General features: G+C 39.6%; 1 protein-coding gene across 5 annotated transcripts in view; it reads left to right on the top strand.

The window, feature by feature from the left end:
* Positions 1 to 27,242, top strand: part of PLCH1 (phospholipase C eta 1) — a 266,633-nt gene that overhangs the window by 147,810 nt on the left and 91,581 nt on the right. For 4 of the 5 annotated variants that reach the window (XM_063661314.1, XM_063661313.1, XM_063661317.1 and 1 more), the window contains exons 3-5: positions 15,900 to 16,046; positions 18,100 to 18,345; positions 25,885 to 26,012. In XM_063661314.1, the coding sequence (XP_063517384.1) occupies positions 15,900 to 16,046; positions 18,100 to 18,345; positions 25,885 to 26,012 (521 nt within the window). The remainder of the gene's footprint in view (positions 1 to 15,899; positions 16,047 to 18,099; positions 18,346 to 25,884; positions 26,013 to 27,242) is intronic. The other variant, XM_063661316.1, reaches the window with a different exon arrangement.

The following is a 27,242-nucleotide window of genomic DNA, read 5'->3' as shown; positions in this document are numbered from 1 at the left end:
TGTTAAATTTATTGAGACTTTTTTCATGACCTATCATATAATCTGTCTTGGAGAATGTTCCATGTGCTGAAGAAAAAAATGCATATTCTGCAGTTGTTGGGTAAGATGTTCTGTAAATATCTGTTCCATTTGTTCTAGGGTGTAGTTTAAGTCCATTGTTTCTTTGTTGACTTTCTGTCTTGATGACCTGTCTAGTGCTGTCAGTGGAGAATTGAAGTCCCACAGTATTATTGTGTTGTTGTTCGTCAATTTCTGAAGTCTACTAGTAATTGTTTAATAAATTTGAGAGGTACAGTTTTAGGAAGATATATATTTGGGATTGTGATATTTTTCTGTTGGACTAATCCTTTTATTCTTATTTAACATTCCTTTTTGTTTTTTTATTTGTATTTTTTTATTTTTTTGAGACGGAGTCTTGCTCTGTCACCCAGGCTGGAGTGCAGTGGCCTGATCTCGGCTCACTGCAACCTCCGCCTCCCAGGTTCAAGCAATTCTCCCTTCCTCAGCCTCCTGAGTAGCTGGGATTACAGGACTCCGCCACCATGCCTGGCTAATTTTTGTATTTTTAATAGAGAGGGGGTTTGCCATGTTAGCCAGGCTAGTCTTGAACTCCTGACCTCAGGTGATCTGCCTCCCAAAGTGCTGGGATTACAGGTGTGAGCCGTGCCTGGCCTTCTTTGTCTTTTTAAACTGTTTTTGCCTTAAAGTTTGTTTTGCCTGATATAAGAATAGCTACTTCTGCATGCGTTTGGTGTTCATTTGCATGAAATATCTTTTTCCACTCCTCTACCTTAAGTTTACATGTGTCCTTATGTGTTAAGTAAGTCTCTTAAAACCAGCAGATACTTGGTTGGTGGATTTTTATTCATTCTGCCATCCTGTATCTTATAAGTGGAGCATTTAGGCCATTTATATTCAACATTAGTATTGAAAGTGATGTACTGTTGTATTCATTATGCTAGTTTTCTGAATTCCTTGTTTTTTTTTTTTTTTAATTGTGTTTTTTTTTTTTTTTTTGTAGGCCCTGTGAGAGTTATGCTTTAAGGAGCTTCTGTTTTGGTGTATTTTGAGGTTTTGTTTCAAGTTTTAGAGCTCCTTTTAGCATTTCTTGTAGTGCTGGCATGGTAGTGGTGAATTCTCTCAGCATTTGTTTGAAAAAGACTTTATTTCCCCTTCATTTATGGATCTTAGTTTTGCTAGATTACAATATTCTTGGCTGATAATTATTTTGTTTGAGGAGGCCAAAGATAGGGTCCCAATTTCTACTAGCTTATAGAGTTTCTGCTGAGAAATCTTCTGTTAATCTGATAGGTTTTCCTTTGCAGGTTACCTGATGGTTTTTCCTTACAGCTCTTAAGATTCTTTTCTTCACCTTTACTTTAGATAATCTGTTGACAATGTGCCTAGATGATGGTTTGTTTTTGTTTTTGTTTTTTTTCCAGACGCAGTTTTGCTCTTGTTGCCCAGGCTGGAGTGCAGTGGCACAATCTTGGCTCACCGCAACCTCTGCCTCCTGGGTTCAAGCGATTCTCCTGCCTCAGTCTCCTGAGTAGCTGGGATTATAGGCATGTGCAACCATGCCCGGCCAATTTTTTGTATTTTTATTAGAAATGGGGTATCACCGTGTTAACCAGGATGGTCTCGATCTCCTGACCTCAGGTGATCTGCCCACCTTGGCCTCCTAAAGTGCTAGGATTACAGCTGTGAGCCGCAACACCCAGTGGTAATGGTTTTTTTGCAATTAATTTCCTGGGTGTTCTTTGAGCTTCTTATATTTGGATGTCTAGCTCTCTAGTGAGGCCAGGGAAGTTTTCCATGATTGTTTCCTCAAATATGTTTTTCAGACTTTTAGATTTATCTTCTTGCTCAGGAATACCAATTATTCTTAGGGTTAGTCATTTAACATAATTCCAAATTACTTGGAAGCTTTGTTCTTTTTTAAAATTCTTTTTTCCTTATCTTTGTCAGATTGTATTAATTTAAAACCCTTGTCTTTGAGCTCTGAAGTTTTTTCTTCTACTTGTTCTAGTCTATTGTTGAAACTTTCTGGTATATTTTGTATTTCTCTAAGTGTCTTTCATTTCCAGAAGTTGTGATTGTTTTTACTTTATTATATATATTTGTCTGGCAAATTTTTCATTCATATCCTTTATTATTTTCTTAATTTCTTTGTTTTTCACCTTTCTCTGGTATCTTCTTGAGTAGCTTAATAATAGACCTACCTTATGAATTCTTTTTTTCTGGCAATTCACAGATTTGTTCTTGGTTTGGATCCATTGCTGGGAACTAGTGTGATCTTTTTGAGGGTACTATAGAACCTTTTTTTGTCATAGTACCAGAATTACTTTTTTGGTTCTTTCTTCTTTGGGTAGACTATTTCATTGGAAAGATCTGGGATTCAAGGGCTGCTGTCCAGATTCTTTTTTCCCATGGGGTGATTGCTTGATGTGGTGTTCTCCTGCTTCCCCTAGGGATGGGGCTTCCTGAGAGTTGGACTGCAGTGATTCTTATTGCTCTTCTGGGTCTAGCCACCCAGTGGGGCATCAGGCTCTGGGCTGGTGCTGGGGAAAGTCTGCAAAGAGTCCTGTGATGTCAGGCATCTTCATGTCTCCTAGCTGTGGATACCAGCCCTGCTTTGGTGGAGGTGGCAAGGGAATGAAGTAGACTCTGTGAGATTTGTTGCTTTTAGTTTTGTTTAGTGCACTGGTTTTCTTGAATGCTGGTTTTGGTGGCAGTGAAATTGTCATGTGGACATACTCAGGACCTCTGGTTAGCCAGTATGTTGCATGCAATGAAATTTGCTATTGTTTTCTCTTTCCTGGGAGCAGGGTTATTCTATCTTGAGTTGCTGTAATTGCTTGAGTTGGTTGACCTCCAGTCAGGAAGTGGCACTTTCAAGACAGCACCAGCTGCTGTAGTAGAAAGAGGATATAAGCTTGCCCTAAGTTGGCCAGGATAAATATTCTGGTTTCTCAGGCGATGGGCAGGGCCATAAAGTTTCCAAGACTTTATGTCTTTTGTGTTCAGCTACCTGGGCAGGCAGAGAAATACCATCCGGTGGGGGCAGGATTAGGCGGGTCTGAGCTCAGACTCTCCTTGGGTGGGACTTGCTGAGGCTGCTGTGTGGGATGGCTGATGGAATTATGTTCCAAGAGTGATTACGGCTGCCTCACTGCATCATACAGGTTTCCAGAGAAGTGGGGGAAAGCTGGCAGTGACAGGCCTCACACAGCTTCCATGAAGCTGGTGAGCTGGTTTCTAGGGAAGTGGGGGGAAACTAGCAGTGACAGGCCTCACTCAGCTCCCATGCAGCTTCGTGCAGTTTATATACAGGCAGTCTATGTACCAGGCTCAGACCTTGCCCCAGGCTTCAAGCCTCCTTGTTGAGAAAGCAAGTACAGCTTTCAGGCCTCACCCCTCCCTGCCTGCTCACACTGTCAGCCATGGCTCCTGCTGCAATTTCTGTTTGTCCCTCCAGATTCTGCTCAAGAAAGTTCATGCTCAGTCGAAATTATTACAAAGTTCAGCTAGAAGCTTCTTTCACCTTGTGACCCCCTCCCTAGTTCTGTGGGATCCCTTCCCCAAGGACCCCTGTTAGATAAAGTCAAGAATGGCTTCCCTAGTCTGGAGCTGGTGACTGGGAGTGCCTACAGGGCTGTTCCTGCTGCTTCTTCTACTTTAATATTTTGCTTGGCTCCCTAAATCCATTTCAGCTCTAGGTAAGGTTAATTCCTTCTCCTATAATCTGGATTTTCAGGTTCAAAGGAAGGTTTTCTTCTCTTATACTTTGGGAACTCAGTTTTTTGCTGTCTCGTGGAATTTGCAGAGGCAGCTGTTTCTTCCACAGGCTCTGTGAACTCTTTCTCTTCCCGGCACATTCCTGCAGTGGTTCTTGGAGCAGAAGTTCACAGTGTGAGTCTCCATACTCTGTCCTGTCCATCCAAATGATAGCTGCATCTTAGTCCTGACTTCTCTCTGCCATTTTTCTTCCCAAATGCCTATATTTTGAAGATATTTTTATTAATAATCTTTAAATAAAACAGAGGCTTATGCCTGTAATCCTAGCACTCTGGGAGGCTGAGGCAGGCAGATCGCTTGAGCCCAGGAGTTTGAGACCAGCCTGGCCAACATGGTGAAACCCTGTTTTTATGAAAAAATACAAAAATTAGCCAGGTGTGGTGGCATGCACCTGTACTCCCAGCACTCAGAAGGCTAAGGTGGAAGGATCACCTGAGCCCAGGGAGGTTGAGGCTGCAGTGAGCCCTGATCACACCAGTGCACTCCAGCCTGGGTGACATGCTGTCTCAAAAGAAAACAAAGAAACAAACATTGTATTTATTTACCAAAGATTACTATAATAAAAAAACTAAAATGCATTCATTTTTTATTTTTTTGACAAAATATATTATTTAAGTACTTATTTTTCTTTAAGCCAATTTGTTAGGGCTCTTATATAAATATCATACAGACAACGCATATAAATACACAGACAAACAGAAGTAGATCTGTTAGAGTAATACATTTTTTATTTGCCAGTTTTTAAGTTTCTCTTTCCAATTTTAGACCATCAGTCTCTTGATTACTTGCTTCCTGCCCTAAACAGTGATCAGCTGGGCAATGGTGTGACTTAAAGTTCACACCATTTTGGCCAGGAAAAGCAGACACTCTTACACATGGAGATTTCTTTAAAGATGTAAATTTTTAAATTGTATTATTGGCTTTAGGGTGAAGCCTTTTAAGGAACAGGGTGAGGAAGAAGTCAGTTTCTAGGGCATAATAAGCAGGCACAACTGGAAGGTAAAACAGATCACCAGGGATTAAAGATCCCATTTATATATTGAATCCTGGGTTCTCAAAAAGATGGAAACTCAACTGGATGAGGCATTACAGTGCTTCCACCGTGTATCTCGTTGCAAAGGCATTTTTCCAAGGCTGGTGGGCAACCCAATGGCAATCAGCTCACTCTATTATCAGCCTGTTCCCCCATTCAATACCTTCTTCATGCCCAAGAGCATGCTTTTCTTATCTAAATGTGCAAAGAAAGGAGTATTTTCCTGTGGTAATAACCATTCACTATAAGCAACTGCCACTTAGAGTGAATGGTTATTACTACAGAGCAATAGTAAAAGTATATTTCCTACGTAGCTAATTATATACCAAATATAAACTATATCTCTAAAAGTATATTTCTTACCTAGCTATTACACACCAAGGCTGAAAGTTTCCTCATAATGCAGAGTTATTTTTGATGCTCCCCAAAGTAAAAAAGATCAGGTGATGCAATGCAAAATAGAGCAAAGTCTTAGATTTTGAGCAGATCTGTCCATTTACAGTTCTTGGGATTCCGTGAGGAAAACAGAATTTTTTCCTAAAACGGGGTCTCCTCCTCTGTTTTTCCTAAGGAGTCCCAGGCTGTCAGAAATTACCTTAGGTCCTCGCTTGTGGGCATCAAGGGTAGCAAGAAGACAGAAGTAAATGGAGAAACAATTCAATGGACTGAGAAGAAAACTTTTTTTCCTCAAAAAACAAGATTCAAGAAAAAAAAGCATAAAGCCCTTTTGAATATATGTATAGCTTTGATATCTGTTTTTAATTAAGCTGACTTTTAATTCTAGAGCGCTTTTTTCTTAAAAAAAATTCTTTAAAATCTCTTTTTACCAGCTAGAGCTGGGACAAACAGCTGACACCCTTGGCTTTTAAGCCTTCTTTTTCCCCCCCCTCACGAAGATATTTTCCCAAGTGAAACCAGTAAGCCTTAACTTAGGTTATGACTCAGCCACAGATGCATGAGGTGTCTCCAAAGGGAGGGCAAGTGGTTTTTACAAGATCTAGAATCACCCCAAAGGTAGCTCAGAGAAGGGAAAGTTCAACACAGGAAGTTAGAAGTTGTTCATGGAGAGAAAAAAAATCAGTAAATGGCAAAGGTCACACAAATAACAGACCAGAAAGGCCTCATTCTCTAAGCCAGCAGTTGAACTCAGGCTGCCATTGCAAAAGGGCAAAGCCTTCGCTACCGAGCTGTAGCATGGGGCAATTGCCATTATTTTTCCCAGAAGGAGTCTAGAGCAGGCATTTTCGGGCTTGAAAAGGATTTTAACTGCTTAAGATGATTTTTAAGGCTAACGATGACATTATAATGCATCCCTCTTTTAATTTAAACTTTAAAAAATTATCGGAGATTGCTAAAGTCCTTTTTGTTTTAATAGTGTACTTAGTTCTAATAGCGACTCAATCCAAAAGTTCTTTAAAGTCAAATGGTAATTTTTCAGATTTTTTTTTTTTTATTTTTTAAAATCATACAAGCAAGAAATATTTCTAGAGAAGGCGTAGAGTAGGCATTTCCACGATCCCCAAGAATTTACTCTCAGAAATGGGCTTAAGGTAGCATGAGACCTTTTAAGACAAAACTCACCCAAGGGCTTGACACATTTGGACTAAGAGTGTGCTGACTCCTTTCAGACTAGCCACCGATGTGAACCTGAAAATTCCCACCCTCCAAGTTGTGGAGACAAAGAGAGAGTACCTCTACAGGGTCACAGGGTCATGCTCCCCAGGACATAAAACAAGAGGGAAACCTCATTCAGTTTTTGTTTCAGGGACCCAAAGCAAAGTTTATAACTGACCAGTCTGCTGGGCCAGCTTGCTGGCGGGAGACCTAGGCCTGTGTTTTGTCCGGTGGAACGCCGTCCATGACAGAATGGCAAAGGGAGACACATTCAGAGCACAAAGTACACCAGATTCGCTACAATCTAAGACTTGTCACACTAATCCTTTTTATCATTAATTAAAATCTTGCAGAGGAGGCAAACAGTGATTTTTATCATTCTCTTAACCAGTTTGCACAGAGAGAGGCCAGAAGCCTGGCTAGCAGGAAATGCTTACCTTTCGCTGGCCAGGGTGTAGGGTCTCCTTTTTCTGAGTGGCTCTGGTGACCCTACTTGCCACTATATTGTTATGAATTTTTAGTATTTCCTTTTGTTTCCCATGAGTATGGAAAACGTGGAACAGACACAATTGTTACATATAAAATAGATATCATTAAAAAAGAAAGTGTTATGTGGAAGGGTTTAATACAAATAGAAAAAGGTCTCACATTTAACAAATTACTGATTAATTCCTTTCACCCTTTCTTTGACCTAATTCTCCTCATTTGTATTTATCAAGTTTATAAACATATTGACTATGTACATGCAACGTTCGCAAACAATTTTCAAACTGTTAACCAATTAGTTTTTAAAAGCCTTTTAAATAATCTTGTCTTCTCCACAGGAATGATTTAGGCAATGAAAAAAAATTAACAAACTCCACATTGTTTGTTCTTTACTGGGAAGAATCATGACTTGGTAAGAGTGAATCACTCCATGGTTGTTTGTAAGCACATTTATTCATAAGCTTATATTATTTGACTTTAAGGCCTTACTACTGGCAAGGAAGTTCACTTTTTAAGTGAAGCCATTTGCTGTGAAGAGCAGTTTTATATAAATAAACTATAATAATTAGTTTATATTTATATATATTTATTTATATAAACTGCTCTTCACAGAGAACGGCTTCACTTAATATTTTATTGATTGATTGAGTACAGGATCTTGCTCTATCTCCCAGGCTGGGGTACAATGGTGCAATCACAGCTCACCACAGCCTCAACCTCCTGGGCTCAAGAGAGCCTCTCGTCTTAGCCTCCTGAGTAGCTGGGACTCTAGGTTTGTGCCACGAGACCTGGTTAATTTTTTAAATTTTTTGTAGAGACCAGGTCTCCCTAGGTGGCCCTGGCTGGTCTCAAACTCGTGGGCACAAGTGATCCTCTCACCTTGGCCTTCTAAGGTGCTGGGATTACAGGTGTCAGCCACCACACCCAGCCAAGCAGTTGTGTTTTATATACAGATCATTAAAAAAAAATCATGTCTGTAGTAAGACATCCAGATGTTAATCAGTTTCTTTCTTTAAAATTATTCTAAAAAGCTTTCAGAAGAACTGGAATTTTTTCTCATTGTAAGATAAAATAACATTTATGAAAGCTAGATCAGCTGTTTTATAAACTCACAGAACATAAAGAAAAATGCCTTTTTAGGTTGAGGAAAGTAGGATATTCAGTTACCTTCTGAAGTTCACACAGCCAGTGACAGAGCCCAGACCAGAACTCTGTTTGCTCCCTTCTTTGTGCCCACAAAACTGTGGGCAGATGCTGTTATCAAGCTGCCGTGCCATAAACTAGATCTCTCAGCACCTGCTATGTACCAGGTCCCAAAATAGGTGTTGGGTTTGTGCTGAGAATTAAACAAACATACACTCTACTTCTGCCCTGATGGTTTTAGGAAATCTCCCTTTCCTTGCTTTTTGACAAACATTACCTGCATCATTTTGTACTTTTTCCACATAGAAATGAAATTGTTTTCAGAAGCTAATCTCTTTCAATTACTCAGATTTACTCTGATCTGTGGAAGCTGGCAGGAAATCAGTTCACATTTTTCATGTGCCTTTTTACTAAAAAGATTGTCTTGCAAAGGACCTGGACTTTTTTTGTTTGTTGTTGTTGTTTTTGTGCCTGCTAATTCACAGTTTAGTGATCAGTGTCCCAGAATAGATGTGTTCACAAAAGAATGCAGATGATATTCTTGTATGACCCTAATCTCGGTGTATGGTCGTGATTCTGTATGTGAAAATCTGTCTCAAGGTGTCTTTTGTAGCAAAGAGTGATCAGAGCACCAAGTGTGCATATTACTGCTAGAAGTGATTTTGCCTGTTGGTCCTTTCAAAGGCTAGAACAAGGAAATATATGCAGGTATATAAAAACATACACATATACACAAACATGCAGATATACATGCACAAATATGTATATATGTGTGTGTGTGTAGATTACTTTGTTTATATATTTATAGTCATGTGCCACATACTGACATTTCAGTAAATAATGGACTATATATATGACAGTGGTTCCTGTGAGATTATAATACCATATTTTTATTGTACCTTTCCTGTGTTTAGATAGACAAATATTTACCATTATGATACAATTGCCTATAGTATTCAGTACAGTAGCATGTTGTACAGGTTTGTAGCCTAGGAGCAGTAGGTTATACCATACAGCCTAGATGTGCAATAGGCTATGCAATCTAGGTCTGTGTAAATGCACTCTATGATGTTCACACAATGACAAACTCCCCTAATGACACATTTCTCAGAATGTATCCTCGCCCTTAAGAGATGCAGGACTGTGTTACTTTCTGTTTTGTTCCCCTTCCTACTCTTACTGATTTAAGTATGTGGGATACTAAGAGTGGTGTCATTCCCTTTCTTATCCTTTCTACTCGATTTTCTGTCATTCTTATAGGTAACGGGGCCATTGTTATCTGATTTATCCTTCTTGGGTTCATTTTTGTAATGATAAGCAGGTATTTGTATATTTAAAACATTTCCCATTCTTTTCTTACATAAAATATATCATACTATATATGCCTATTCATACTTTGTCTTATTGAAACCTCCTGGAAGTTACTCCATATCAGTTCATAGAGATCTTCCTCATTATCTTTTACACTTACATAGTACTCCATTGTTTATTTTACTCAACCTGTCTCCTATTCAGGGTAATTTTTACCCTAAGTGCCAGTGGAAGAGTTTAGCATGATGTGGCGGGGCTGGAGGAAGGAAAAGAAGATAAGAAACAACATAGTCATCATAGAAAACTCAAAAACATTGTGCTAAGTGAAAGGCCAAGCACAAAAGACTGCATATTATATGATTTTATTTACATGAACTATCCAGGAAGGGCCCATTTATTGAGATAGAAAGTAGGTCAGTGGTTGTCCAGGACTGTGGTAAAAATGGGGAGTGACTGCAAATGGGCATGAGGGATAGTGGAAACGTTGTATGATTAGACTGTCACACAACTCTGTAAATAAACTGAAGTCAGTGAATTGTACATTTAAAACAGTTGAATTTTATTGCATATCAATGACACTTCAGTAAAACTGTAAAAAAAAGTCAGCATCAGGTGGCATGTATGACGTTCCTAACAGAATGTGATTATTTCTGATTCAAATGTAATTGGAAGAATTAAACCTTCTTAGATGTCATACATACTTGGTTGAAATCTTGGGAACCTTCCTCCAAATGATATATAGTAATCATATATGTGTATATATATCTAAATGACATATACTAATCATATATATGTATATATGTATTATATATGTATATTGCCAAGCGATATACACATATATAACATAAATGATATTAATATGTTATTTCAAATCCAAAGTATATTTTTTTTACAGCATTTTCTGCTTGAGGGATTTAATGACCTTATAGCCCCTAAGGAAATTTACTTATATTAAACTGCTTGTGGCAGAAAGGATTGATTTTAATTCTTTTAAAAAAATGAATTCTTAAAGACCTTGTAGGCTGGGCGTGGTGGCTCACGCCTGTAATCCTAGCACTTTGGGAGGCCGAGGCGGGTGGATCACGAGGTCAGGAGATCGAGACCATACTGGCTAACACGGTGAAACCCTGTCGCTACTAAAAAATACAAAAAAAATTAGCCAGGCTTGGTGGCGTGTGCCTGTAGTCGCAGCTACTTGGGAGGCTGAGGCAGGAGAATGACGTGAACCGAGGAGGCGGACTTGCAGTGAGCTGAGATCACGCCACTGCACTCCAGCCTGGGCGACAGAGCGAGACTCCGTCTAAAAAAAAAGACCTTGTAGACCACATTATTATGCCTTTTCTTTTATTGATGGGACTCTATTAAGAGTTTTAAAACTCTAGCTATGTAATAAAGTTAGGAATATAGTCTTCGACTCATCTGTTCTGCTCTTTAAATATTTATGCTCCTCTGTTAGGCAGCCATTAAAATGATAATTATTGAGACTCTGTAGAAACATGGAAAGCTGTTATAATACAAATGAAAAAAGCAGAGTGCCAAATGGCTTAAATATCACCATTTCAACCAGTGCAACACATTTTTATACATATGTGAAGGTCTAGAGCATAACAGATACAAACAATATTTGTGCTATGTGATGGGCTGGTAGGTGTTTCTCCCTTAATATTCTTGGATGTTGCTGCATTGTATCCAAATAAACTTTTTTTTTTTTTTTTAAGCTATCTTAAGCGTACCATAAAGGAGAATGTAGAATTAAAGGGATGGTGGACATATTGGTGGCTGCCAGAATTTGTAATCTGCATTTGCAGACTTTTCTCAGAGAACTTTCGATACTGGAAGTGTGTGTGATGAAGTTAAATCATTCTAAGCCACTAGAACTCTTCCCTTGTTTACCTGTGGCAAAGCCATTCTTATTCTCTTTTATGGAATCTACCAGTAGAGCATGGGTGGGCAATGATTTTTAGGGGTGGTAACTGCTGTTAATCATTTCTGTTGGAGGCAGAATAGGAAGAAAGTGGCTTGTAGTGACACGTAAATGATCTAGATGAGACTGGAAGAATATTTTGTCTGTATTGTTGGTGACTTTTGCCCACTGGAATGAGTTGCAAAGAGTTATTGAGGGTGCTTTATCTCCGGTTAGCTTTATAATTACAAGGGATTGTCCACTATCTTGTTTGGGAAAGGGAAAAGTAGGTTAGATGACTCTCAAGATTTCAGTGGACTTGATTTTTCAATTTACCTCTATCCAAATGGCTTTTCTGTGTGACAGGGAGCAATCAGGTAGAAAGCATAAAGCAGCTACATAAACAATTTAAGAAGCCTATTGTTTCAGACTCAGGGTCTCATAGAAATCATATTATATGATTTATATGATTTTATGCTAAAACAATGTGCAGATATACCGTTCCTGTTAAAATGTTGAGCTGTTATAGCCATGGCAGTTCCATTTCAGGGAAAGGAAAAGGAGCTGAGAAAGGAAAGAAAGGGATTGTGAACAAAACAGAGGACCCTGTGTCAGATACATAGGCAGTCCTTGCTGTTAGATCTCTGATAATATAGTTAACTCGATTTTCCACTCTGGCTTAAACAATTTGTTTTATTCTCTCTTCCCAAGGAAACATCTTCCTAAATTATATTTTTTAGCCAGACAATCCTTTGAACAGATATATCTAGTGAGCCTCTCATTGCCAGTGGATCAAAGTCTTAACCAGCATCCCCAGTCCCCCCACAACCTAGTTTTATCTAGCTCATGAAATCATACATTCTGTCAATTCCATTTTGAGTCACCCTTCCAAAGATAGAGGCTCATCTTTTATCTTTTCTTCTGATCATTGTTAACTCATACCCTTTCCTATACCCAAGTCTTCATTGATGGTGTCTTATTACTACATTTCTCCCCATTCCAGCCTACTTTGTTCTCTTTTTCTTTGGCCTCCTATAGTATTTCTGTATTTACTTCTGACTGGGCATTTGTTTTTAACTATTTCAGTAGCAATAAAACTATAGCAGTGTCTTAGCTTGAATTACTGTAACAAAATACTATATACTGGGTAGCTTAAACAACAGACATTTATTACTCACAATGCTGGATGCTGAAAAGTCTAAGATCAGAGTCCCAACAGTTTCACTTCCTGGTGAGGGCTCTTTTCCTGGCTTGGAAAAGGTAGATGGCTACCTTGTTGCTGTATCTTCATATGGGGAGGGGGGCGGGTGGAGAGAGAAAGAGAGGGAAAGAGAGAGAGAGAGAGAGAGATAGATATCGTGGGGCCCCACTTGCATGACCTCATCTGTTTCTAATTACCACTCAAAAGACCCATCTCCAAATACCATCACACTGAGGGTTAGGGCTTTGGGGACAATACACATTCAGTCTGTTACAAATAGCTACCAGTTTTAGTGTTTAGGATGTGCCAGCTACTGTTTTCAGTACTTTACATGAATTAACTCATTCAATCCTTACCTCAGTTCAGGAAGTAGATAATTATTCCCATTTCATAGATAAGGAAATGAGTTACTAGCTGTATGTAGTCATACAGTTAGTAAGTGGCAGATCTGGAATTCTGCCCCAAGCTGGAAACAGACTGTACTCTTCACCACAGCTCTGAATTGCCATTAATAAGTGTCCTGCGTAGATGTTTTGTTCTCTTAAAATTTACACTCTTTAAGGTCAAAGACAAAGTCTCCTTGTTCTTTGCTTCACCTCATGAAATAATCTTGTGCCTGGAACAGGGAGTTGGTCTATAAACATCTGTTTATTGGTGTGATCTATTGTCAGTGGTCAGTGAAGTTCTAATAGGCCTTTCTGGGAATTTTGGCTTGGTTGGTTTGATTTTGTGGTTTTGTCTTGAACCTTTAATTCCTCATGTGAGATGGTTAATGTGGCTGTCAAGAATTCAACTATGTAGCTTTTGTTGCCTAAAAGAATGATGCTCAGTGGTGGCCGAATATACTAATTTATGTCAAACTCAATCTCAACTTTTGTCCTGTGCTTTAAAGTGAGCATTTCAAGTTTGTGTGTTTATTTTCTTAAGTAATTTTTTTTTTTGAGGCAAAGTTTTGCTCCTGTCGCCCAGGCTGGAGTGCAATGGCGTGATCTCACCTCACTGCAACCTCCTTCTCCCGGGTTCAAGCAATTCTCCTGCCTTAACCTCCCAAATACCTGAGATTACAGGTGCCTGCCACCACGCCTGGCTAATTTTTGTATTTTTAGTAGAGATGGGGTTTCACCATGTTGGCCAGGCTGGTCTCGAGCTCCTGACCTCAGGTGATCCACCCGCCTCGGCCTCCCAAAGTGCTGGGATTATAGTCATGAACCACCGCACCCGGCCTTCTTAAGTAATATTTTATTATTTGGGTATTTGATATGTCAGATAAAATGAGTAAACGCAACCTATACTTCATCTTCTTTGTAGTATGAAATCCTGAAACTATACTTAATTTTTTGCAGTTCCTCCTTGATTTCTTTGAGGGAAGGAAAGACTTCATGGAGTAAATTGTGAAGATTTGTTATGTTGAAGTGACCTTTAATAGGCACCCTATGCATACAATGTTAAGGTGTTGGATGAGATTATCTTTCCTAGTAAAGATAAAATATTTAGCCAAAAAAGCAGAAGTCTAATGTTGCTGAGGTTTGTTTATTGTGTTTCTTTTAACTGTTGTTTCTAACAGCATACTGCTTGATAAGGTAGATACTCAGAACTAGGTATTTTGAGTGCTTTAATGGTTTATACATAAGTCTGTATATTAGTTGGTAATCTTTGTGAAATAAAAGCTATTTCTGGTTGATATAATAAAAAAATATTTGGAAGGGTACTGGATAACTTGCAGAATCAAGGGGAAAATGGGATCATTTGTCAGTCTTAGGAAGAATAAGAATTGTGACAACTGTCACATCTTAGAATGGCCAACTAGGAGTATCTCAGTTGTTGAATGGTTCAGTTCTGTTTTCAAGCAATGATCTGCTCAGGATTTATGTTCTTGGGAGGGAGTCAGATTTGCTCCAAGCTTAAGTCAGGTGTGTCTACTCTTTCACTGGGGTGATTGGCAGGTCATCAAAGGCACACAAAGTGGTAGAGGAATGTTTCTAAAGGAAAAGTTGGGGCACTATTACCAAACAAGGGGAAACAGGCAAAAATAACAGATTCCTATATCCAGCAAGATTCGTCTCAAAGCAGAGTGGATTTAAATGACAGCTTTAACTTGGACTATAAGTGATTTGGATATTACCTGGATTCATTCAACAAGTTTTTCCTCTAGAAGGGTTATCTTAGCAGTTTAATCAGCAAGTGTTTTATGTTCGACTGTGAAAACTTGATTTTTTTCTGATTACATTTACAAAAATTTATTTAGCTATTTTCAAACATCACAAATATGTAACATGAATTCATTGTAGTAATGTAACCCTACGGCTTACTACAACCCTTTGCCGACGCCCTAAAACTATTCACCAAAGAGCCCCTAAAACCTTCCACATCAACCATCACCCTTTACATTATTTCCCCCGCCCTAGCCCTTACCATTGCCCTCCTACTATGAACCCCCCTCCCCATGCCCAACCCCTTAATCGACCTCAATCTAGGCCTCCTATTCATCCTAGCCGCATCCAGCCTAACCGTCTACTCCATCCTCTGATCAGGATGAGCATCTAACTCAAACTACGCCCTAATCGGCGCATTACGGGCAGTGGCCCAAACGATCTCATACGAGATCACCCTAGCCCTCATCCTATTGTCAGTACTACTAATAAGCGGCTCATTTAACCTCTCTACCCTCATCATGACACAAGAACACTTATGACTACTTCTACCATCATGACCTTTAGCCATAATATGATTTATCTCAACACTAGCAGAGACCAACCGAGCCCCCTTCGATCTCACCGAAGGAGAATCCGAATTAGTTTCGGGCTTTAATACTGAATATACCGCAGGCCCATTCGCCCTATTCTTTATAGCCGAGTACACAAACATTATTATAATAAACGCCCTCACTACCATAATTTTCCTAGGAACAACATTCAACATCCACTCCCCAGAACTCTACACAACTCTCTTCAAATGTAATCATTATCCAATTTCAACCACAGTCAGCATTTTTTGCCAATCTTGTTTCTGTTGATTGCATTTAAAGCATTATTATAAGATACTTTTATAATTGGTTCTATAAAAACTCACAAGACTTATCATGTCTGAGAACTTACTTTAAGAACATAAATCCAAGTATCAAATGGTCATAAGTCTCATACTAAAAAACAGAACAGAAGATAGCCCTATGAAGTACTGCATTATTTACCTGGAAGTAGATTTTTTGTGTGTGTGTTAGTAAGGCTTTTTACTGACTTAACCCTGTTGAATCAATTCCTTAACAACTCACTTTTCAGATTACCTCTACCAAATTTGTTCTGGTCCTTGGAGTCTTTGCAGGTGAATCAGAGGTTTTATTTGACTGTAAAACCTGGACACCAGTATGCCCGTGCATTGTGTGATAGCTGGATACACTCTAATTTCTTTTGCAGTTGAAAGATGCATGAGTGTAATGCAGTCCGGGACACAGATGATCAAGCTGAAACGTGGAACCAAAGGGCTTGTCCGCCTCTTTTACCTGGATGAGCACCGGACACGCCTCCGATGGCGACCCTCTAGGAAGAGCGAGAAGGCGAAAAGTAAAACAAATCTTTGAATTCTTTGCATGGCTGGACATAGTAACACATGGGTTATACTGAGTGGGCTCTTGAAGCTTCAGATCTGTGGAAATTTTATACTTTTGTAAGTTTGGAGATAGTTGATTTTGGATATTGAGAGGCAGAATAATGACCATCTTTGGGGAATTTAAATCCATAAAAGTTTTCTTGTCCATGAATGCTGTAAATGCTAATACTTCTCCTGTGTTGGAGACATGATATATATATATATATATTTAGTTGGAATATATGGTTTTACAGCCTGAGATATTTTACATTCCTATAAAAGGTGAGGGACATTATAAAGCTAATGGGCTTTAAAATGTATTGTCATATTCTGAACACTATTAAGTCATTAATGAATTAACAACACCATTTAAATTTATCAAGTAAAGTAGTTTTGATGTGACTCCTACTTAAAGCTTCTTTCCCCCACACTATGTTAGTCAGCTTTCCCTAGAGAAACACAATCAATAGGATAGATGGATAGATAGATAGATAGATAGATAGATAGATGTATGAGAGAGGACTTAGGAGAATTGGCTCATGTGATTATGAAGGCCAAGAAGTCACATGATAGGCCATCTGCAAGCTGGAGAACCAGGGAAGCTGGTGCTGTAGCTCAGTTTGAGTCCAAAGGCCTGAGAAGCAGGGGAGATGATGGTATAATTCCAAGTCCAAGGTTGAAGGCCTGAGAAGCTGGGGGCCACTGATGCAAGTCCCAGAGTACAAAGGCGGCAGAACCTTGGGCTGAGCATAGGCTTATTTCCCTGTGAGTCACGTGGGAAATGAGTTGATACCAGAAGAAAATTGGGACCCTGCCGTTAAGGCAGAAGTGAAGGGTAGATGGTGTATATAAATAATCAATAGGATATACAAACTTCTGATTCCTACTGAAAAATAAACAAGCACACAGACCAAAAATAATTTATTAGTCTGAAATTATCCTTCTTGCCCTGTGCTTCAGTGATCCAAACCTTCATATTTGCTCTGCTAACTAAATAATACTAATCTCTGTGATTCCAGCCACTCCACAATCTAGCCATTGTCTACCTTTCCAGTTTTATCTCTCGTTATTCTTCCTCTTGAGCTTTCCAGTCCACCATAAGCGGCCTGGTCAGCATCCCTGGAGTGGGCCTTATCTTTCTGTATCTGTTTCTGCCTCTCCTCAGGTGTCATCTTGTTCCTCTCCACTTCTCCAAGCTCAGCTCTGCCTTCACCACCTTAGCCCTATGGCATTTTCTCTAGGAATGCCAGTTCCATGTAGCTCAGCTATTTGATTGTCAGAAATTCTTTTTCCTTTTAGTTTTCTAACGATCTTCTTATGCATGTTGCAAAACACCAAAGTCCACTCTAGGTCTTTGCATATTTTCTACACATATATAAACTATAAATTTGACATAGTCATTGCCACCTTTTCTACCAGTCTTTTTGCTTCAATTGACATATCTGTTTTTTTTTTTACTACAAATTTCAACACGTCCTGAATTATTGCCTTAGCAGAATGTTGTCAAGACAGCTCAGGCAGCACAAGTGTTATGTAGAGAAGGTTTCTAGTGGGAAAAAACAGGGCCTGGGTTTCACATTTAACCTGAAACCACAACTTGCAGGCAACAAATTTTTTCATACTTACTTATTTATTTTTTTTTGGAGATGGAATCTTGCTCTGTCACCCAGGCTGTAGTGCAGTGGCACGATCTTGGCTCACTGCAACCTCTGCCTCCCAGGTTCGAGCAATTCTCCTGCCTCAGCCTCCTGAGTAGCTAGGACTACAGGCACCTGCCACCATGCCCGGCCAATTTTTTTTGTATTTTAGCAGAGACGGGGTTTCACCATGTTGCCCAGGCTGGTCTCGAACTCCTGAGCTCAGGCAATCTGTCCACCTCGACCTCCCAAACTGCTAGGATTACAGGTGTGAGCACCCAGCCTCATACTTTTTTATATTTAAAATGATTTTGCTTTTCTTGTTTCTTAGTGCATGTAAACAAGTATCTTTGCCTGCTGTATAACTGTGTGTATCTCATTTTCCTCACAGTACTTATTGATTCCATTTACAAAGTGACTGAGGGCCGGCAGTCTGAAATATTCCACAGACAAGCTGAGGGGAACTTTGACCCCAGCTGCTGCTTCACCATCTACCATGGCAACCACATGGAGTCCCTGGACCTCATCACCTCCAACCCTGAGGAGGCCCGCACCTGGATCACAGGCCTCAAGTACCTGATGGCTGGCATCAGTGATGAAGACTCCCTTGCCAAAAGGCAGAGGACCCATGACCAATATCCTTTCTAGAACTTTATTTTCAGCTCTCTCTCGTTCTCTGTGTATGCGTGTGTGCATTTGTGAAGTAAGGATTAGACTATGTTTTAATTTTTCCCATAATTTTCCTTTCTCTTTCTTTACCCCTCACACCGTTTTCTCCCCTCCTGACTCTCACTCCAAATAAATGAACGCATGAAATGTATGGACACTTAAGCTTGTATGAACTCAGGAGCAAACTTCTTTGAAGAGACCGAATCTAGCTCCACAATCAGAGGTCTCCAAATGTAGCCTCAAGTTTCCTAAGAGAGGGAAAGTGCCCATTAAGTATCATTGCCTCTTTTAAATCATAGGCGTATTCATTAACTGTAACTGGGAAAACACTGATTTGGATTAGAGAAAATCCTACTTTGTTATAAAGTCAGTTTAGTTTAACAAATACTTTGTGAGTTGCAATTAGGTACTGGGCACTGAGCTCCTTCCTGCTTTTTCTCTTTCTAACTTACAGTTTGGAAATTGAACGGATTGATACCAAAGGGGAAGTTATTTTTTACTTACTAATATTTACCCTCTCTTAATTGCTTGAGAAAATGGAATCTAAGTCTCATTCTTGATTAAACCCATGCTTGTGGTCCTGCAGTGCTGACAAGATAAATGATTAATGGAGTTGGTCTGCAGGCATCCTTCTTGCTGGGATTGACTGGGCATATAGCAAGGCCTTTCTGGCCTCAGTTTCCTTATCTGTAAAGTGAGGGTATAAGGCTAGTTGACTCCTTTGGTTCTCTTCTTCACCTTTTGAATAGCCTTAAAATACAGGTGTCTCTGTCCTTGCAGGGAGTAGTGCTACTCCCTTGCCGTCATTGGAATGTGTGCCCAAATTTTTTTCCCAGGGGTTGGTGATATATTTGTGCCGCTCTAGCTATAATCCTTCACCCAGAGTATTGTTGGAGAAGAATGGAAATAATTCAGCTCATGAAAGGATCTTGACAGTGTGAAAAGTCTGAGTTGATGAGCCATGATGTTTTCATCAATATTCACAGCATGCAGATAAAGGCAACTGGGATTTAGAAATCAACAAAACACAAACAGGATTTAACTTTCTGTGCTTAAATTTGTCGGTTTGATTTTTAACTCTTTAACATTTGGTAAAAAACAACCAACCAAAACTGAATGTTTTCTGGTACAAGTATCCAAAACCGTACTGACAGTGCCTTAAACAATAAAGAATATTCATTTTCTCATAAACAAGAGACCTGAGATGGGGCAGTTCCAGGGTCAGCTACTTCACCGGTTCAGTGATGTCATCAGAGACCCAGGTCCTGCCGTTCTCACCATGTTGGCTTGGTCTTGCAGCTGACTGCCCTTTGGTCAGAGAGAACTGCTGCAGCTTTAGGTAGTGTCTCTAAACACAGCCCTAAACAGAGGTAGTAGAGTTTCTTCTCACAATTTTTTTTTTTTTTTTTGGAGATGGAGTCTTGCTGTGTCATCCAGGCTGGAGTGCAGTGGCGCGATCTTGGCTCACTGCAACCTCTGCCTCCTCGGTTCAAGCGATTCTCCTGCCTCAGCCTCCTGAGTAGCTGGGATTACAGGTGCCTGCCACTATGCCCCGCTAATTTTTTTTTTTTTTGTATTTTTAGTAGAGACAGCGTTTCACCCTGTTAGCCAGGATGGTCTTGATCTCCTGACCTCGTGATCTGCCCGCCTCAGCCTCCCAAAGTGCTGGGATTACAGGCGTAAGCCACCGCGCTTGGCCACGAATTTTTTTTTTTTAAAGAGAAAAGAAAAAATTCCCAGAAATCCCCCAAAAGACAACTTCTCATCATTTCCCAAAATTACTATTGCTGCCTCATTCCTAAACCAATCTCTTGCAGGAAAAATTAACTGACATAATTAAACTTTGATCTCTCCCTTTTTTTCACTCTTAAAAACTGAAGACTTAGGCTGGGTGCATGGCTCCTGGCTGGAATCACAGCACTTTAGGAGGCTGAGGTGGAAGGATCACTTGAGGCCAGAAGTTTGAGACCAGTCTGGGCAAAATAGTGAGACCCCATCTTTACAGACAATTAAAAAGATTAGCCAGGTGTGGTGACACATGCCTGTAGTGCTGGCTACTCAGGAGGCTGAGGTGGGAAGATTGCCTGAGCCCAGGAGTTGGAGGCAGCGGTGAGCTACCAAGACCCTGTCTCTTAAAAACAAAAAACTAACACAAAAACCCTGAAGATTCTAAAGAGCTTTTGTTTATGTGGGATCTATTTATTGATACTTGTCATATTAGAGATTAAATCTGAGACATAAAAATGTGTTTATTTGTAATAATAATAAACTCTGTTGCATGTTAATATTTTTATAACAAGTATTTTTTCAAAGCAAAACACGTTAGAAAAATAGTATTGCTTCACCGTTTTACAAATCTCTTTAATGTCTGGCAATAGAACACATGGGTTCTCTTATCTGCTTCTGCATTCAGTCTGTTGCGATACGTTGTTTTGATTGAAGTACACGAAGAAAATCTGGCCTCACACAGACATGTAGTTGGAAAAGGGGGGAACCTCATGTTTCTGGGGACCTCCAGGACTATACTTTGAGGACAGTTGTATTAAACCAAGATTTACACCACCCCCTCATCCAGTTCCCACTCATCATTAAAGTACATGGCTTTTGGGTACCTGAACAAAATCAAGGTTGTGTAGCAAGGAAGAAGGAAGAGCAGTGGCCATGGGGAAGCAACCAAATCCAGAAGCTTCTAGCCTCATCCAGTTAACTAGGACAAGTTCACAGCATTCCATAGCTGCAAGTCACTTATAGAAGTCTCTCTCATAATCCTTGAAAGAGATGAGTTAGAGATGGGCATAAATCATCTTTTTGCTTTGTTGGTCAAAAGTTTTTCGAACCTGATCGTCCACATTTACTGGCACTTGAAAGTTTTCGTATTCTGTGGGATCCGTATTCTGAAAATATGCTGCCCAGAAAGCAGGTGTACTGTGGCACTACACAGAGAAACAATTTAATAAGAAATATAGAAGCAGTTGATTTTTGCATCAGTGAAGAAATAAAAGGGAAATAATAAATTGATGAATAGTAAAGAAGAAGCTGAAGTGAAAAATGAGAAAGGTTATTTTGAGTCAGGGAATCATTTTCATACAGATTTGTCAGAATTTAATAGGGTTTTAGATAATATCTTTTTGTTTGTTTGAGGCGGAGTCTCACTCTGTCACCCAGGCTGGAGTGCAATGGTGTGATCTGGGCTCACTGCAAGCTCCACCTCGCCAGTTCATGCCATTCTCCTGCCTCAGGCTCCCGAGTAGCTGGGACTACAGGCACCCGTCACCGCGCCCGGCTAATTTTTTGTACTTTTAGTAGAGGCGGGGTTTCACCGTGTTAGCTAGGATGGTCTCGATCTCCTGACCTCGTGATCCTCCCGCCTCAGCCTCCCAAAGTGCTGGGATTACAGGCGTGAGCCACCGCGCCTGGCCTAGATAATATCTTAATAATGGGATTACATCCTTAATTTGATAAACATTTAACTACATTAATGAAGATAACAGATTTGGGATGTTCATTATTAGATTTCACTTAGGACTGAAAATTTCAACTGTGAATGAAAAATGAGAATAATGAAATTAAATGGCTGCATGAGAAAATCCATCCAGTCTAGAGCGTAACTTATTTCTGCAGTATGGCCATGCTGAGTAGTGGCCATGATGCAGTACTCATACTTACTAGAAGAAATCCAGTGTCATCAGGGATCAGACTCTGGTGCTGCACTGCCTGCAGTCCAGCCCCCACTCTGCCTGTGCTATGCAAATTCGGATGAATTACTTATGTTCTTTTGCCTTCAAGTCTTTTATCTGCAACATGGTGATGATGATAATGATAGTGTCTGCCATATAGAGGTGTGTTAAGATCAGTGGAGTATATATAGTCCTTAGAACACTGCCTAGCACTTAATAAGCACTTTATAAGTAATAGGTACTGCTGTCATTGCTAAAAAGAGGTAAGGAGTGGCAAATCTTTAGCTTTCCTATTCAGATAAATGAAAGTCTGAATACTCAGCAGATCTGTATGCAAAGATGATGGTTCTGGCACTTAGGCTCAGCATTTTTCTCTATCAGACCATTCTCCTTCATGTTTTCCCCACCTTATCTCTTGACCCCATGAGGGAAATTATTACTTCCAGAAGGCTTTAGGCCACTTGTTATGTATGTTATAAATCCAGACCTTATTCTTTCCCCCTCAAACTACTGGGCAAATCTGGCCCACTCCTGATTTTTGTGTGGACTCCTGAGCTAAGAATGGATTTTAAATGGTTAAAAAAAATCAAAAGAAAATCATTTTGTGACCCGTGAAAATTACTTGAAATTAGAATTTCAGGGTTCTGAAATTCTAATAAAGGTTTTATCGGAATTTCTGAAATTCCAGTAAAGGTTTATTGGAACACAACCATATTCATTCATTTATATCTGTATGGCTGCTTTCTCATGACAGTGACAGAGTGGAATAGTTGCAGCTGAGAGCAAATGTCCTGCAAAACTTAAAATATTCACTATCAGGCCCTTTACAGAAAAGTTTGCCCTCCCCTGTACTAGATAGGATCATTCAATGCTTTGCACGCTCCTACAGTCTCTTGATAGAAAATCCTAGATCATTACTTTGCATTCAGTCTCACCCAGATTTTCTCTGAGGAATGACTGTTTCTCTTTTAAAAATTATTATGGTGTGGCTATAAATTATTAATTCAGGGCTTTATTGGACGCTCATATCTTAATTATGAAGAACATCTTTAAGATATCAGGACATTTTTACCTGGAGTTGTATACTATGTGGACCATTACTGGAAAGAATTGTTTTTTCATTTACGGAATCTTAGAGTTGGAAGGGATTTCAAGGTTAAAAGTTGTGCTCCTTGATATTGTAGGTGAAGAAATGGAGGCTCCAGGAGGTGATATGAGTAACCCACTGTCACAAGGCCAAGTAAGCAGTAGAATTAGGACTAGTGTACATTTCTTGGTTTGATTCTGCCTCTGTTTTTACTTTACCAGTTCCCTAAACCAATAATCAAGGCCGATTTCCGTGTTGGTGCTAAAGGCTTTGCAGACAGACACAGGCTTATCCTAAATGTTTGTATCTGCAGAATACACACATGCTTAGGGCTTGGCTGTCCCTGCCTCTTCTCTGGAGAAGACTTTGAGAGGCTTTGGTGAAGAATTATATTTGATAAAGAATTATAGAATAAAAGGATAAAAATATTACTGCTGTCAGACTCCTTTTGTCACTTCTTTGAACTCCAGCCATATACTTTGTGGGGCATAGAGTAGTGTCCATAGTTGAAAGCCCCAAGTGGGTGCTGCGTGCCTTAAAAACAGAAGAAAATGAGACTCAGGCACTTATTAGTGATTGGGCCAAATGTTTCACCCTTTTGGTTCTTCAGTTATTTTCCTCCCAGATCTGGACCTCCCTTAACTTCCAGGGGTCAAATAAAATGAGGCCCTGACAAGTCTATAAGGAAAAATTGAACTAGAAAGAGCTGGGCTAGTTATTTTAAAAGTTTTAAAGGGGAAAATATGAAATAAGGTATTTACAAAATATGAAGTAAGGCGATCTGAAAATATCCTCTACTTAATTTTAGAAGACATAATACCTTACCTTTCTAGTTGTTTTTACTTTCTGAGGTATAATCTCCTACAGTCGTAATTTGAATCACATAGAAATGGAAACATGCTGTACCCTCTCCTCTGATATACATTCATTCCCCCATTTCTTGGTTTTTAAAGCTATACCTTTTGCTTACTTTGATTCTCTGGTTTCTTTCTATCACCTTATTCTTTTCCTCTCCATTGCCCTTCAAATATTGAAGTTTAATTGGTTTTCTAAATATGCACGCAGTACTTGCCTTTTGTAACCTACGCCTCAACAACTATGAATCATCCATTTGAAAAAATCCTTTGCTAAAAGTTAACTGGGAATTTTCAATTCCTGTGTTACCATTTCGTCTACGTTCTCACTATGTAAAGCAACCCAAGGCTCCTCCCACTGAGGATCTTTTAAAATTTCAGTTCACATGATGTAAACCTTTTGTATGTAAACTCAGCCTCTTATTCTCAGTCACTTCATGTCATACCTGAGCTTTGAGGGCACCTCCTAGCACATTATGTTTGTACTTCACATTACCTGCCCATGATTTAGAAATTTGGGCCAATTAGGTGAGAACCATCAAAGCTAGTAATAGGAAGAGAAGCGTGGTGTAGAGACAGACCTTATGTGTAGAAGAGTGTGCTAGATCAGGCACAAAAGACCTGGGTTGAGACCTGGTTCTCATACTAATTCTTATCAGATTTCTCTCTCTCCTCTCATTTTATATCCTTATCTGAACAATGATGAGATTGAACTAGATGGTCTAATTTGCTAAATGTCTGAGTGGGACAGAGAAAAGAGAATTGAAAAGATCATGTACCGTGGGGTATTGTGAAGGTAAAAAGATAGTAGGTAAAAGGGCATAGGAGAAGATAAGCCTTATATTTATGATATTTGGGGTTTCATCATAAGGAGATTCTTAAACAGAAAGTGTTAGAGAGTTGTAATACTGGGCCATTCCTGCTACATGCCATCTCTATGCCTCATAAACGAAGAACTCTAACCTTGTGAATGAGAACTGATAGGGACACAAGATTTGTCTTATGAACATGGCAGCATAACTGAGAAAAACTGGTTAGAAAATGAAAAGCAAAAAGGGATAACGTTTAAAGTCATATAGAAATATTTATGTTTATGGAGTTTGCTATTGGAGGTGTGAATTAAGGTGTTATTGTCTTGCTAGAGTGGAATTAGAACCAGTAATGTAGCTTTTAGTATCCATGAGGTTTTAGTATCCATTAGGTTTTAGTATCCATTAGGATTAGTATCCATTTAGGATAGTGATATAGTGTTTTGCAATAATAGATTTGATATTTAATTTGGATAAGATTGAATAAGAATGTTTGAATTGAAGATGCTCAAAATCATTTGGTTTAACTCTCATTTCACAATGGAGGGAACCCCCCCCTCCTTTTTTTCTTTTGAGACAGAGTTTCATTCTTGTCACCCAGGCTGGAGAGCAATCTTGGCTCACTGCAACCTCCACCTCCTGGGTTCAAGCGATTCTCCTGCCTCAGCCTCACAAGTTGCTGGGATTACAGGCATCTGCCACCATGCCTGGCTAATTTTTGTATTTTTATTAGAGACAGGGTTTCACCATGTTGGCCAGGGTGGTCTCAAACTCCTGACCTCAGGTGATCCACCTGCCTCAGCCTCACAAAGTGCTGAGATTACAGGCATGAGCCACTGCACCTAGCGGGGAACCCCCTTACGCCCTTTATGTGTTCCCCTTCCATTCCTGGTTTGTTGTTGTCATTGTTATTGTCATCACTATTAGTAGCTCATCAGAGCCTATGGATTGCAGGGGCTCCTCAAAAGAATTTCTTCTCAAGTTCTGTGTTACTGATAAATGTCCTTGCGAGTATTCTGTGAGAGAGCAGTTTTTAATTTTGATGAGAACACAGGTGTTTTCTTTGACCTTTCTGCACATGGGTGAAGCAGACCTTTGAGGAAGCTGATAAGAATGGTGATGGCTTGTTGAATATTGAAGAGATACATCAGCTGATGCATAAACTGAATGTTAATCTGCCCCGAAGAAAAGTCAGACAAATGTTTCAGGTAAGTTTTCACAATTTCACTGGCCTTATATAAAATACACAGAGGTTATTAACATACTTAGGTATATTAAAAGGCTATTTTGTTTTGTTGGAAGCTAATATATGTGCTCTGTACTGTTTTTTTTTTCTTTGATGAAGAAATGATTTTGTTTCATCAAGTAAAAAGATTTTATAAATTTAACATTTGTCCAAAATTTCACTTCCTAAAATGCTTTTTTGTTATTGTCGCTCTTTTCCTGACAAATAATGGAGGAAACTTGCTCCAGTCCCTTTGAGAGGACAGTAATACCTCATTTGCCTACTTCGCAGGGCTGTTGTGAGGATCAGAATAAAGACTAAGTAACATGACAAAAAATAGCACTTGTCTAAAACCTCAAGAGCTCTGTATTTTGTTTCTGAGGAGTTCAGGATTTAGTATCCATGAGGATTAGGAGGGCAATTCACTCCTGCCATTTAGGGAGCTCTCCAGAATTTCATTCAACTCCTTGTTGGTTAGATGAAAGGCTCTTTCCCTGTTGATAAGTCATTGAGAAAAATCCTTGGGCCCAGACTTATTCTGTGGCATCCAGCTAGGACTGCATTTAATCCTCACCTGAGTACAGAAGTGAGCTGTCTTAAGTTTAAGTCAGGGCAAAGACAATGTTAGGCTATTAGAAATTACTAGAGTATTAATTTGTAACAGGCTGTTATTTGAAGATAAGTCGTGTGAGTAATCCATGTTTTGCAATGATTTTCTAGGTGATACTTTGTACGTGTAAAAATAAGCATAGGAGGGCAATATGATGTTTAATGTTTGTACTTGTTCTTAGAGGTGGTAAGAACAGAGACAACATGGGGTATGTGTTGCAACAATAAATGGAAGACAGAGGCTGGCTCTGTTCTGTGACCCTTTAAGGGTGGCCCTGTTCTTGGTTGGAGATGGTTTGCATTGTGGAAAACCGAGTCCCATTGCACTGGAGAACAGCATGAGAGAATGGGAAGAGGAGGAAGGAGTGAGATTTGCTGTATAGGGAACCTGAGAGATGGAGTGAGGGACTTTGGAGCGGAAATGAGTTATCTTTAAACATACGGGAAGGTTTGCCATGTTTCTGGTATTCCATGTCATCTCACTTTTGCCCTGCTGTGAGCCCCACCTCCTGTCTGTTCATTTGCACAGGAGCTGATCACAGCATTGAAGAGGTAGCTGCTGATTCAATGTAAGAGGCCAATCCTAAAGGGGAGGGCAAAGTCT

This window comes from Pongo pygmaeus, chromosome 2 (genome assembly GCF_028885625.2).
Source record: "Pongo pygmaeus isolate AG05252 chromosome 2, NHGRI_mPonPyg2-v2.0_pri, whole genome shotgun sequence".
NCBI classification, from domain to species: Eukaryota; Metazoa; Chordata; class Mammalia; order Primates; family Hominidae; genus Pongo; species Pongo pygmaeus.
Note: the sequence above shows the minus strand (reverse complement) of the source record. Positions and strands in the feature narration are given on the sequence as shown.